At 37.0% G+C, this 14,704-nt stretch overlaps 1 protein-coding gene across 2 annotated transcripts in view; it reads left to right on the top strand.

Annotated features, from left to right (window-relative positions):
• The window catches only part of camkvl (CaM kinase-like vesicle-associated, like), a 54,614-nt gene extending 41,130 nt beyond the window's left edge, over window positions 1-13,484 (top strand). For both annotated transcript variants that reach the window (XM_067371501.1, XM_067371500.1), the window contains 10 exons: window positions 262-368; window positions 566-697; window positions 1,060-1,134; window positions 2,997-3,135; window positions 5,512-5,632; window positions 5,726-5,801; window positions 8,088-8,224; window positions 8,334-8,412; window positions 8,499-8,586; window positions 11,121-13,484. In XM_067371501.1, coding sequence (XP_067227602.1) covers window positions 274-368; window positions 566-697; window positions 1,060-1,134; window positions 2,997-3,135; window positions 5,512-5,632; window positions 5,726-5,801; window positions 8,088-8,224; window positions 8,334-8,412; window positions 8,499-8,586; window positions 11,121-12,446 — 2,268 coding nt within the window. In that variant the 5' untranslated portion in view covers window positions 262-273 and the 3' untranslated portion in view covers window positions 12,447-13,484. The remainder of the gene's footprint in view (window positions 1-261; window positions 369-565; window positions 698-1,059; window positions 1,135-2,996; window positions 3,136-5,511; window positions 5,633-5,725; window positions 5,802-8,087; window positions 8,225-8,333; window positions 8,413-8,498; window positions 8,587-11,120) is intronic.
• Window positions 13,485-14,704: the final 1,220 nt, after the last annotated feature.

The following is a 14,704-nucleotide window of genomic DNA, read 5'->3' as shown; positions in this document are numbered from 1 at the left end:
TTTGTTCTGTTTGTGTTAGATGAATAATGTCCAATATTTCCAGTTGATATATTGCATTCCAAAAAAGTATGAAGTTGTTTTTAAAGCTCCTTTCAGTCATGTTGAAGCATTCGTTAGCATTTCGCAATTTCTGTGTGGTGGAACCTATCTTGGTGAGGCTAGTTTGTGAAGACACATGCTCCTCTAGTGTGAATGGCATTAGTTTTATTGAGATTGATAGCTGTATGTGTATATGTACGCTTCTTGTTCTCCTCTGGACAGGTGGATGCTGTCATGCCATTTGGGTGCCTTGCTCTGCGAGATGGGCGGACATACAACAGCCTGTCAGACGTCACTGACAAATACGAGATTGGACAGGTCCTCAAGGCGTGAGTGTGCATAGATCTACCATTATAGCCTTAAGAAAGCCAATCCATCATTTGCAGACACGTGATCTCATTAAACAATAATTCAGAATGCGTTTCTCACAATGCATCTCAATAGTTTTTAGTATAACGGATTCACAGCCATAAGGGGTATGTATTGCAGCATAAAATGCAGCATTCAGTATAATTTCTCTCTCCAGGAAAGAATTTTGCGAGCTGTGCCTGGTGAAGGAACGACAGACGGACAAGGTCTATGTGTGCAAGAAATTCCTCAAGAAAGATGGCAAGAAAGTGCGGAAGGCAGCCAAGAACGAGATCATGATCTTGAAAATGTACATGGTGACTCAAAACATCAACAGATGATGTAGGGTTTTGTGAGAGTGCTGATCTGAGAGGACAATGAAAAAATTTAAAGGGATAGTTCGCCCAGAAATCAAAATTCTGCCCATGTGTCATTTCAAACATCAAATTCATCTTTCATCTCTGGAGCACAAAAGTAAAAATATAGTCTTCATTTTTGGGCAAACTACTCCTTTAAGGATGGGGTGGAGAGAAAGATGGATAGGGTAAGAGAGGCTGAATGTATCACTCTTGCTGTGATTATTTCTGTCCTCTTTTTGAAGTATTATTTTACTCTTATTTAACGTGAGATGAAGAAACTATTCAGCTTTTTGCTGTCATGTGTTTATTCCAGGGTCAAACACCCAAACATCTTGCAGCTGATTGATGCATTTGAGACCAGGAAAGAGTTCTTCATCATACAAGAACTGTGAGTCTGACCTTGCGTTTACCGTGATCAGTCACGATCCCTTCCCAGTGCCATTCAGTAGGCCAAGGACACATCTCTCTGCATCAAAACATCACTCCAGAAAATGCACTTATTCTCTCTCCGCTCCACATGCAAATATCCACATCTAGCCAGAAATAAAAATCTGACATGTTATTACAGCTATTAAGATTACAGTAATGAGAGACTACAATAGAAAATACAGTTTTTGGACGTTTAGTCATTTACCATTTCCATTTCAATCTTAAAGGGATAGTTCAGAAATGAAAATTCTGTCATCATTTACTCACCCTTAAGTTGTTCCAAACCTGTATACATTTCTGCTGAACACAAAGGAATATATTTGGAAGAATGTTTGTAACCAAGCAGATCTCGCACCCCATTGATTGCCATTGTATTTGGAGGGGTGAGATCTGCTTGGTTACAAACATTCTTCCAAATATATTCCTTTGTGTTCAGCAGAGATGTATACAGGTTTGGAACTACTTAAGGGTGAGTAAATTATGACAAAATTTTGTTTTTTTGGTGAACTATCCCTTTTAAAGATCCTATAGAATGATATTATATTTAGCTTGGAGGATTCTGGTTGCAAATCTGACATTCTGCAAATAAAATATTTGATGTGTTTGAAAAAGTTCAAATGTCATTTTGGTGGCAATGGTGTGTCAGAGTTACACTACAAATTATACAAAATTAGATGCTCAAGAATTCAGATGTACAATTACATACATAGTTTAATAATATGTTTACTTTGTTGTTTTGTTTGTTTGTTTTTACATTTTGAGAACATATGAGATTTTACAGTTTCACATTTGTGCATCACTTTACATATTAGCAAAATGTTCCGATCCAGATTGAAATGTATGAAATTTAGTTTTCAGTTTGATTTAAAATGTAGATTTATATAACAATATAACAATAAAACATTTGAAAACATCACACTTTCTTAATGATTTAGCAAATGTGGGCAGTTCTTTATGTAATTGTATACCAAAATCCTTCTAATATAGTGATATTTCCTATGTTTTAAAATTCACTAATTGTTTTATGTTTGGTGACTTACCACGAGATTGCATTTTGGTCCTTTCTGAGGCTCTGGATTAATCCCAAATTATCCTGAAATAATCCTATAAAGTAGTTGATGTTTTTTTTTTTATTATTTTTTATAATGATTCTACAAGTTTGATTAAACCATCAACAAATGAGCAAAATATTTTATATCCTTTAAATATTTTAAATATGACAGAAGAACAAAACACTTAACTTGGTTAAGGTATTTATCTGACAAAATTATTTTGCAAACTTCAGCTAAAGGTTTTATTTTTCTATGCAAAAAAAAAAAAAAATGCATAGAAAAACAAAAAGCTCACAGGAATAAGTATATGACTATAACATAAATGGTTCTTTCTTGTTTTTATATGTTTCATAATTTCTTTGTATGACATCCTGTAATGTTTCATTGCATTATCAAAAATAAAACATTTGACTTCAGGCACAACTACGTGATACGCTTGCAAAATCCTAAAAACATAAAGGATAAAGATGTCAATTTTCCTAGGTGTGGCGACTTTTCTGTTGGCCACTACTGTATATGTAAAAGATGTATGTCAAACCATTACAGGGCTGATGTTCTATCTGTATCAGCTTTAATTGTTTCCGGCTGTCAGTCCACCTCTCAGCTCAAGGTCCCAGTTAGTCAAAAGCCCTGGAGCACTAGCCCCGTTGCTCCAGGGCATAATCCATCCCTAACCAACCTTACCACAAATTAAATACAGTTTAAATAAGGATTAACTTTACACACATATTTTCTTTTATCTTATTTTTTGACTGTGTGTTCATCACAGGGCCACAGGTGGAGATGTGTTTGATTGGATCTTAGACCAGGGGAACTACACAGAGAGAGATGCCTCCAATGTGATCCGTCAGGTCTTAGAAGCAGTGGCGTACCTTCACTCCCTCAACATCGTCCATAGAAATTTAAAGGTTGGTAAGCAATCATAATATGATGATATTTATTAATGGAAAGTACGTATATAAACACCATATGCACTATAGGCCGGTGTAATGTCACCTCGAATCAAAGGCTGTAACTCTGTGTTAAAGGTACAATATGTAAAATCTTTGCAGTAAAATATCCAAAAACCACTAGGCTAGTGTTATATATTTTGTCCAGCTGATTACAAACAATATCTCTAATGTTTTCAACTACTTGTAAATCATGAGAAAATTCCCATTCTAAACAGTGACACGGGGCAGTGCAGTCGCCTGTCAATGACATCAGTTACCTTTGTTACCGCCTTTACTGACGTAGAAACCACATGACAACAGTGCCGTGGACAAATGCGGAAGTAGTGTCTAGCGTCCAGCAAACCACTAGCTTGCTTCAAGCAGTTCCTTATTTACTTCTTGCACGTTTTATGGTGGATTGTGTTACTTATTTATGGAACATAATTACTGTTTACCATCTACCGGACCGCTTCCGCCGGCGACTGTGTCATAATAAAAGTCCCGCTGCTCGTGAGGCGTGTGTTGATCAATCGCTCAAGCTCCTCGTTCAGCTCCCGCAACACTCGGTCCTGCTCTGCTTCATACTACAGTAACGTTAATAATCGCATCCACGAACATGAGTTCTTCCAGACTCCAATCCCTATTCTTTTGCACCGTCCGTTGAGATGGAGACCACATGTCCCAAGTTTCCGCTCTAAAACTTGGCGTCATCAAACTACGCCTTTGTTTTGAATAGGCCTCTAGCGACCTCTAGCGGAAAAAAATATCACAAATTGTACCATTAAAGGTAAAATATTTGAGGATTTTGCAGTAAAATATCCAAAAACCACTAGGCCAGTGTTAATATTTACATGTTTTAATAGTCAAGGGAACAACTGTTTTGATATATTTATAGACAGAAAACTAATTATCGTTATATAGCTCAACACGTTTAGTCTTATTGTTTAAATCTAATTTTCTTGATTTTTTTTTTTGTGAGTACCATGCTTTACCATGCCTCAGAGAAAAACACTATTTTGTCTAGTAGCTAATATAGCATAATCAGATGCAGCTTTATTTTTAGTAACAGTAAGACAGCATTTTCTCCATCATACAATATGTTTTAAAATGAATTGCATGCCATTTATCAGCACAAGCCATCCAGCATTTAATATGATATTCTAAAATAGATCTATCTTACTGCAGTGTGCAACAGTGTCTCACAGCAGCAGCCGAGCGAGCGCACAGAGTAACGTTACAACATTTTCAACACACTCAAATGTATCTAATATGATAAACAGAGCTGCGTTACCTCATACTCATGACCGGAAAAGCGGAAGCGGCGCCGGTGATTGTGTCATAATAAAAGTTCAGCTGCTCGTGAGGCGTGTGTTGCGCAATCGCTCCAGCGGCCTCGTTCGGCTCCCACAACACTCGGTCCTGCTCTGCTTCATACTACAGTAACGTTAATAATCTCATCCATGAACATGACTTCTTCCCGAATCCTATCCCAATTCTTTTCCACCGGCCATTGAGGTGAAGACCACATGTCCCAAGATTCCGCGTTCAACCTTGGTGTCCTCAAGCTACGTCTTTGTTTTGAATAGGCCTCTAGCGACCTCTAGTAGACAGAAAATATTACATACCTGCGTTAATGTGTGTGGCGGGGATGTGTTTGTCTGTGGAGTATTAAATGATAATCAGTTATATTAATCAAACGCCTATTCCACTTTGACTCATAACACTGTACAACTGTAATATTGCAGGTGCTCCCTGTGGGTGTCATTATTGTTCAAAACAAATATGAAAAGAATAAACAGAATTGCCACCTCCTGTGGTTGTAATGCTTCATACTAAAGTCATTAAGGTTATGATGCTGTTTGTCAAGAGACAGCATGTGTTTGCAGTGCCCTCTAGTGTACGGCAGCAACACGCTGTGGAGGATATTAGCATCAGACATTCTCTATTATGTGTGTATGCATCTCATTTGCTCAAAGCTCAGTGTTCTCAGTTATGCATAATTGGGTGTTGCCTCCTGGGTGTTTTTAGATATAGCTTTGATGCATTTACTTTTAAGGCTTGTGCTTGAAATATCACAGAGTGAGATTCATATTTTATACCGAGTAGGTCAGCTGTGGGTTTTCAGATTTATCTTTTAAAGACAAAATTCATTCTTCACACTGAGAGCGGGTGAAGGGCGTGTTTTGTCTGGTCTCTACTGAAAGACGAATATCAACTTTATTTGGGACACAGCGACCTCTTATTCACTCATACTTTGGCCTGATGCCATGTTTTTCCTCCTATCAGTACTTATAAATTAATGTATTGATTTTTTGTTTTGTTTTTTACCCTCTGCCTTTTCTGTCATATCAGCTGGAGAACTTGATGTACTATAGAGAGAGTAACCACAACAAAGTAGTGTTGCGGGACTTCTACCTGTCCAGGTTTGAGAACGGCTCAATCACTGAACCCTGCGGGACACCTGAGTACCTGGGTATTTATTCATCATCTCATGATCTTTATTTTTCTTTAACTTTGAGTATGTGAAGCAGTAACCTTCACATCTGTTTCTCATATTTCATGTCAGCCCCTGAAGTGGTGGCGCGTCATCGCTATGGAAGACCAGTCGATTGTTGGGCGGTGGGGGTCATTATGTACATACTGTAAGTTAGTGTTGGATACACTATGTTGAGATCTAATTGGTTTATCAGGGTTTCTTTATTTTCTTTATGTGTTTGTTTAAAAAAAAAAGAAAAAGAAACGAAATCATGAGATTTAAAAAAAAAAAAAAAAATTGGCTAAAAGTGATGTCAGGAGGGTATATTTGTTTTTAATGACCCTACAAGTTAGATTAAGCCATCAAAATATGAGGAAACTATTTGATATCATATATAAAATATTTTAATATTTTAAATATGAGGGAAGAACAAAACACTAAACCTGGTTAAGGTATAATAATATTATTATTATTATTATTATTATTATTATTATTATTAATTCTAATAATAATCAAAATAAAAATATTAAATTAATTAAAAAGCTCAGAAAAAAGCATACAATCACCATAACAGAAATAGTTATTAATATTTTGTTGATTCTCTCTTGTTTTTGCATGTGTTCATAATTTCTTTGTATAACAGCCTGGCCAGTAATTATGCCAGTACAATTTGTCATGTTTTATTGCATTATCAAATAATTGACTTAAAAAATATTTGAATAAAGAGTGAAGATATCAATTTTCCTAGGGTGGACATCACTTTTGACCACTAATTTATGTATATAAATCAAAGTGTAATCTCAGATAAACTGTCAGTTTAATAAAAAGTAAATGTTTTCCAGATTATATTTGAATTATATTTCAACAAAAAGTAAAATGACAATTTATATATATATATATATATATATATACAAATACAAAAGATGCATTTTCTTTATGATCACTAATACAATTCATGGAAAGATGGCAAAACTAAATTGTATTAAACATATACATAATAAAATCTGAGAAATATATGTCATTAATAGCCATAAAATAAGTTAATTAGCCAATTTTGTTTAAATTAAGGATTGCAGAAATGAGTACTCCCTAGATTTAATTCAACAAATGTATAATATTCTAGCACTTAGTATGCCCTTCATAGTTTTGAATATACTGCTCTGACCCTTCTTGGCACGTAGTGTACAAGTTCATGACAAATTGTCACATCTGTCCTGTTTAACTCCTGGATGATGAGCTCCTTAAATGCCCTGATCTTTAATATCCTCATTGCATATCCTCATTGTCATGTTGAAAAAATGCTCAACAATGCAGGTAATGAGGAAAGGGTAACATCTTCTGTTTTAAGTTTGTGTATTAAATTACACAGTGGTGTGGGAATTCATGACAGCATTGATAAAGCACAACTCTCTCACACCTTCGGCACTCATACATCCCTATATAAGAGCTTTACTACCACTGAACTTTACTGTGGGAACCAGGCACTTCTCACTGTACTCCTCCTCTAGCAACACCATAACATTTTGGATGCTGTTGGATCCAAAATGATTGATTTGGTCTTATGAGATTTGGTCTTATGAGTATTGATTCCCAGAATCTATATTTTGTAAATATGGGCTTTGGAAATGGCTAACTGACTTTATTGTGCTTTGGCTACAGTAGGTAGTTCCAGTGAGAACAACAACCATGCATGTCATTTCTGCAGGCTGCATCTTACTACGTGAGATAAACAGTCACTCTTTTCATAGCTTTTGCTGGCTCTGAGAAACTCGCTTGGTATTTCTTCTGCTTTTTGTCTAGAAAAAAAATCCCTCATCACTAAATGAAAGCTTAAAATGAAGGCCTGATTATTTCAGGGGCCTTTTCACAAGTCCATTGTTTTTGAATTTCTGTGTTACTTTTGCTATATTTTCACATTTAAAACAATGATTTGGTAATCCTCTTGTACCACTGTCCTCTTTTGTGCTAAGAAATAAGTCTCCTGACAGTTCTCTCCCAAGTGCTTCCATTGTTGTCAGCATTAAGTCTGAGAATGATTCAGTGGGCTATATAACACTTTTAATTGTCAAGAAATTACTTGCCTCTTTAAATGTTTTGGTTCAACATAGTTACCTGTTGATCAAACATGGGATCAAACATTTAGGAGGGTGTACTCATAATTGATTAAGAAAACTTGCTGGTACATTATATCTCTAAAGAACCCTAACATGTCTTCTAAGTAATTGATGACTTTCAGAAGTTTCAGGTTTTCAGGTTTTTATATATATATATATAGATATATATATATATATATATATATATATATATATATATATATATATATATATATATATATATATATATGAAACACTTAACAGTAAATGTACAGCACTTTCATACCTAAATACTCATGATCTTTATGAGGAAATGTAAGAGGAGAACATAATACAAATCATACAAATCTCATTTGTAGGTTGTCTGGAAACCCTCCCTTCTATGATGAAACTGAGGAGGAGAACACCGACATGCACAACCGGATCATCTTCTGCCGCATTGTTGCTGGAGAATTTGAATTTGATTCACCATACTGGGATGACATTTCCCCTGCTGGTACTAAGATCAGGAACTGAGAAGCTCCTGATCCGGACTAGTAATAATTCAAATGTTTATTTTATTTTTGATGCTTTACCACTCAGTCTCTCTCTTTCATGTCATGTAGCAAAAGAGCTGGTCTGCAGACTTATGGAGGTTGACCAAATGCTGAGAATTACTGCACAAGATGCACTTTCACATGGATGGTAAGGCTGTATACAAAAAAGCAAACTTTTGATTGCTTTCAGAGACAATACCTCCTCTTATTTTTATTTATTTTTCTATTTGATAGGATCGCTGGAAATGGGGCTTCGGAAAAGAATCTGAAGGAAGGAGTTTGTGCTCAATTTGAGAAAAACTTTGCCAAGGCAAAGTGGAGGGTAAGAGGAATTTAATTTCACACACAGCAGTCATGTGCACTTGCCAAATGCCTCTAATAATTGCATTACTCACCTTTCTAGCAAACAGCACAATAAATAATAGGATAATGTATAAGGACAGTAACTGTAAAGATGATAATGGCAAATAAAGCTGTTGTTTAATAAAGGTTCTGATGGTTATTATATTATGTTTGCTTTTTCCTTGCATGTGAAACCCAGGAGTTGAAGGTACTGTTGATATTCGCGGGGCAGCCTAGAGACAGAGATTCTTTTCTCTGTATAACAATCTTTGACTTGGGCACTCATATTTCCTCTAGCATCATACCTAGTGTACGTTAATACATGGCTGTAGTGTCTCATGGCCTGGCCTGATTCTTCAAGCTACGATCATGCAGGAAATATGTAGTTCAAGTTGGATTGTTGGAAAGACTCTCGCTGTACTTAAGCCTCCCTGTATCTGAATACCAGTAACTAACAAATTTATCACTGCCCAGCTGGTCCCATGTGCATTCAGTCATATGCCGTCTGGCTTTTACTCACAGTGTCCTTAATATTCCAGTTTGAATATTCCAGTTTAGCCCTTCATTCACTCAGACAAATCTCCAGATTGACTATTCATCGTAGTGTCACATGTATGTGTATGAAAAGTTGTCCCATGTGTTTGTGTGTGCCAGAAAGGACCAAAGTGGTCCTTATGAAAAGAGAGAGAGAGAGAGAGAGAGAGAGAGAGAGAGAGAGAGAGAGAGAGAGAAGGCGAAGTGGGATGACATACCTTGGCCCTGATTCATTTATTCACATCATGCTTTTGCCAATGACACATACATATCAAATTGGGGGTCATCCTGTATGTGTGCTAGGGATGGGCACGAGTGGCAGAGCACTCAAAAGTAACAGCAATTATCAATAGACAATATTTGCTATGCTTTAATTTTTTTATATAGATAGCTTAAAGGATTAGTTCACTTTCAAATGAAAATTACCCCAAGCTTTACTCACCCTCAAGACTTTCTTCTTTCAGATGAACACAATCGGAGATATATTAATAAATATCCTGATGCATCCGAGCTTTATAATGGAAGTGAACAGGAGTCATGAGTATGAGCTGAAAAAAAGTGCTTCCATCCACATCCATCCATCATAAATGTACTCCACACGGCTCCAGGAGGTGGTTAATAAAGGCCTTCTAAAACGTAGCGATGTATTCGTTTAAAAAATTATCCATATTTAACAAGTTATGAAGTAAAATATCTAGCTTCCGCCAGACCGCCTTCCGTATTCAAGTTACAAAGAAAGTGTAAACTGGCATCGCGTCAGTTACACTTTTTCCATAAGTTGAATAGGGAAGGCGTAGGACGTAGCGTAAGCTTTTTGAACTGCAAGAGTTTTATACTTTCTTCATACATTGAATATGGAAGGAGGTATTTTATTTCATACCTTACACAAATGCATCGCTTTGCTTCAAAAGGCCTTTATTAACTCCCCAGAGCCGTGTGGAGTACATTTAAGATGGATGTATGTGGATGGATGCACTTTCTTCAGCTCATACTCGTGAACCCTGTTCACTGCCATTATAAAGCCCGGATGTGTCAGGATATTTATTAATATTTCTCCAATTATGGTCATCAGAAACAAGAAAGTCATATACACCTAGGATGGCTTAAGTGAACTAATCCTTTAAAAACAGGGATGTATTGATATAAAAAATTCTGGCTCAATACTGATAAGCTGATAATAACTATGTAATGATAATCATGACATGATCGATAAATGACCAATATTAAAATTCAACTCTTTTTGTCTAAATAAATGTTAAATAAAACACTAAAAACTCAAATCAACCATTTTAAATGCTACAAGTAAATTTTAGGCATCACAACATTTTAATATACAGCATGAAAAAAAGGACATTCATTTTAAGATTTGCAAAATATGAAATATAAAAGTGTGTTTAAATTAATAGTGGTTTTAAAGATTAACTTTTAGTTAAGTTTTACTCTTTTTAAGTGTGTTTTAGATGATGGCAACGGTCATCTAAATGTAAAAATAGAGAAAATGAGCATGTATAGTTAAAGATCCAATATCAACTGATACCAGTAAATTAAAACTTCTCTAATATCGGCAAATAATCAATAAGGTACCATTATATATTGCGCATCCCTTAAACATTTCACTCAGATCAACTTTCATTGTTTCGTTCAGACATAATTTTAACTTGCAGTTCTTGCATTTTCACATTCAAAAACAGCTAGAACCAAATATATCAGAACAGGGTTTCAATGTTGATTCATTTCAGTTCCTAAAAAATTAGTTTTCGATACACTAAAAAAAATGAGATGCCTCCCTCTGATGCAACAAAATTACTAAAACGCCCATCTCTAATGTGTATGTCTCATGAAAGTGATAGAAAGGGAAATTTGCTACCACAAATTGCCACACAATTAACAATGCATTTCACCTCCATAGCAAAGAAGACCTTATGTTATTTTATAATTCACTGGGCACTAAGCGTTTGGTGTTTTTCATTTCACTTTCAGAAAGCGATTCGTGTCACCACATTCATGCAGCGCCTCAGAGCCTCTGAACTTGGATCGTCTGATAGTGCAGTAGAAGGCCAGGGCGAAAAGGTCAACTCAGATGGATTAGATGGTAAGGGGATACAAACAGACTCAGGTGGCGTTTCTACTATGAGCGTGTCCCACGAGGTGTCCGTCGAAAGTAGATCCATGAAGGATCAAGAAGAGGAGAAAGCAGGACATATAAAAGTAGAAGAGAAAAAGGCAGAGACCCTTACCCAATCAACCAGCTCTTTAAAAGTACAAGCAGAGGAGCCGAGCAAGAGAGAGTCTACCGAATGCTCTTCTGAAAGGGAGGACAAATCATCAACAGGAGCGAGCCAGAAAGCAGCAAACATCCAGCCCATCAAGACCTCAGACAGCCAAGAGGACAACATCCCCACAGAGCCAGAGCCCACAACTGTTGGCAATGTTGAGAAGAAATCACCTATCCCTGATACTCCAAATCGACGCAAGATTGCCGCCAATCTCTCAATGGATCATGCCTCAAGTTCAGATGCCAAAACCGGTACCTCTTCAGAGGGAAAAGAAACACCTCTTCAACCAGAAGACAAGAAAGACACAGTCCACGATATGGCCGCAAGCAGCTGGTGTCAAACGCAGCTCCCAGAAGCAGTTGCAGAGAGGTCAGCAGAAGTTGGGGCGACTTGCGAGGTCAACCCCAAGAGCAGAGAGTTGAAGAAAGGACGACCGGACAAGGGGAGCCAATCAGTGAAAAACATCCAGTGTACGTATACGGGATTGGGATCTTCAAGTCTCGGCCATGATAAAACGGTATTTGAGCAGGAGCTGCGGGATATGGTCCATGGTGCATCAGGGTACGGGAGCACATACTGTTCAACCTACTCTGTCGGACAGTACAGTGGTCTAGAGCCAGGAAGTGGAGCCAGCGCGGACTGGCAAATGGATTGTGTAATCGAACAAATTGAGAAGCAAATGGCTGCCGTGCTAGAGAAGATCGAAGGGGACATGCCTTCTTTGCTGGAGCAGATCAGCGATCATCCTGAGACCCTTCCGAGAGCAAAAAGCGCCAGCTCTTCCCCATCACCCCGGTCTCGCTCGTACCATCATTCGACCCCGCCACCCCTTCCCACCACACCTCGCCCAGCAATGCCTTCTCTACCACACCTGACCATCCCGCCTCCTTCATACCCACCACCTTCCCCACCCAGTCACATCCAGGGTCACAGCCATCCAACTGCTGATGAGGGTAACAGCGATGGCCAGAAGTCTACAAAGCGGTCTGGCCAATCACCAAGGGGAAGTGTGTCAGGAAAAGGCTTGTAAATATGCTAAGAGGATGTGAATGCTCAAGAATAAAGTAGGTGCATTATGTAACAATACAATCTTTGGGACATGGATTATAGATCCATGAGTACAGCATACCTTTTGGGGCTGTACAATGATCTTTGGGGCTTAAAAGCAAAAGAGCCTTGTTATTGATTGTATGTGATGGATAAGAATCTTTTTTTTTTTTTTTATGTGTAAAGAGGACAGGAACTGAGCATTTTGTATTATTAGAGGAAACCGTTATCCCACTTGTAAATGGTTCTGCTCTTACACTACCAGATTATAGCAAACACTAATATGTTTCCTAAATAACAATTTCATAATTGTAATGTAGAATCCGTGGAGAGTTTGGATACAAAAGTTTATATAACTTGAAAAAAAAAAACACCTTTAATGAAACTTGTTCCCTTAAAACAAGTTGGCATCCTGCTCTGTTTTGGAGAACCGCTGTGCATTTGCTCTTTACCAGGTACGAACTTTGGAGGGTGTTATGATTTTTGTCACTTCATCCATCTTGGATTTTTGCTCTGAGATAGTGAAGTTGAAGCAGTGCATCTGTGTACTCTCATCAATCATTTACCTTCTGTAGTATTTCCAATAAGACTAGTTCATTTATCATTCTTATTGTATATTCTCACATTGTACAGTAGTTTCTATAAGTCTCTGCCAAACATGACAGTCTTTCATTGATTGAGAATAATAATTCTCAGAGTGCGATAATTGATCATAACTTTGAGACTACTTTACAACTATATTCTCTATCCTGGCCTTTTTTATTATTTATTTATTTGCTGTTGTATGTGTCCATATACATGTTTGTTTGATTCTCATTCTCTCACTCTCTTTTCTCAATTTATGATGCATACTAGTATATCTTTACATTGTATAGTACTTTTGCTAATATATTCTAAAGTAAGCTCTAATGTCTATATGTAAGTCCTCGCAAATGTCTGTGAATTGTAACTGTGGCTTCCACCTCCTCAAATATGATATAGTTTTCGGTGATGTGAATATTCTTCCAAGTTATTTTTTGCACTCTCTACACAAATATTTCAATAAAATTCAGATTAAAACCATCTTGTTTTAGGCTTTTCTTTTGGCATGACATCTGGATTGGTATAAAATGACAGTTGTTACATAATCAGCCTTATAGTAAATATTACAATTCCACAATGACTTTGCGTCATGTATGACATTGTGAAAAGCTAACATAGACACATGCCATCTATCAAGTTTGTTACCCTAAGTGTAGATGTTGCTAGTTCAGCATGGATGTATTTGTGAACTTAAGTATTTGGTGATATTTAATTCAACTTTTTTTGAATCAGGGTCCATTAGAGAAGAAGAAACAGTAACATTAAAAAATACAACACAAAACAGATTTCTCATAGGTGACTGGTATTGCACCACACAATGATTAAGGTTTGACAACATCATAATAGCGTTCTGTGAATCATCCTGCTGACAAATAAATTTATACATCAAATTTCTCATTAATGCCAGAAAATATTTTACTCTTGCCTTACAAAATAAGCACTTGCACTGCTCTTCTTTTCAGCAGAATCCTCATACAGTCATTGTAGGCAATCTGAGGCTTACATAGGTTCACTTTTTTAAACTTAACCCACAAAGGAGCAGTATAAAAAGAAGTGCAATATGCTCTAAAAAGGTTTATGCATGCATAAGATAATTGATTAGGATATTATCAAGCATACATCCAGTCTTACAGTCACTTAATGGTTAGAGAGTCAGACTTGTAACCCGAAGGTTGTCATTTTGATTCTTCGATTTATTCGCTCCCCAGGTGCTGCAGCAAAATGGATGCCCACTACTCCGGGTGTGTGTGTCTTCTGTCCACTGACTTGGATGGGTTAAATGCAGAGGGCAAATTCTGAATATGGCTTACCACTTGGTCTTCTCGTTACATCACTTAATTGTTTTGACTATTCATTAAAAAGGGCTGGTAAGAGTAGATGCCCCATGGCAAGAAGAACCGCAACCCTAGGGCTCGCAAACTTTAGGTGTTCAGCAGTAATTTGATCTAAACCACCAGCTTTCCTATCTGTGAGCTGAATTATTACTTAATAATTAGTTGTAATACTCCATATCAGTTCAGGAGAGAGTTTCCACTTTATTAGGCTCGTTTATAACATTGTTAAAGAAGGCTGAATAATGCTGTCTCCACAGCTCAACTATTCTTTGCTCCAGAAACACCCTCTATAGAGGACTGTAATGTTTCATTGCTCCTATTTAGT

This window comes from Chanodichthys erythropterus, chromosome 20 (genome assembly GCF_024489055.1).
Source record: "Chanodichthys erythropterus isolate Z2021 chromosome 20, ASM2448905v1, whole genome shotgun sequence".
In the NCBI taxonomy this organism is placed as follows: domain Eukaryota; kingdom Metazoa; phylum Chordata; class Actinopteri; order Cypriniformes; family Xenocyprididae; genus Chanodichthys; species Chanodichthys erythropterus.
The sequence above is the reverse complement of the archived record's forward strand: the minus strand, read 5'-3'. Positions and strand labels throughout refer to the sequence as shown.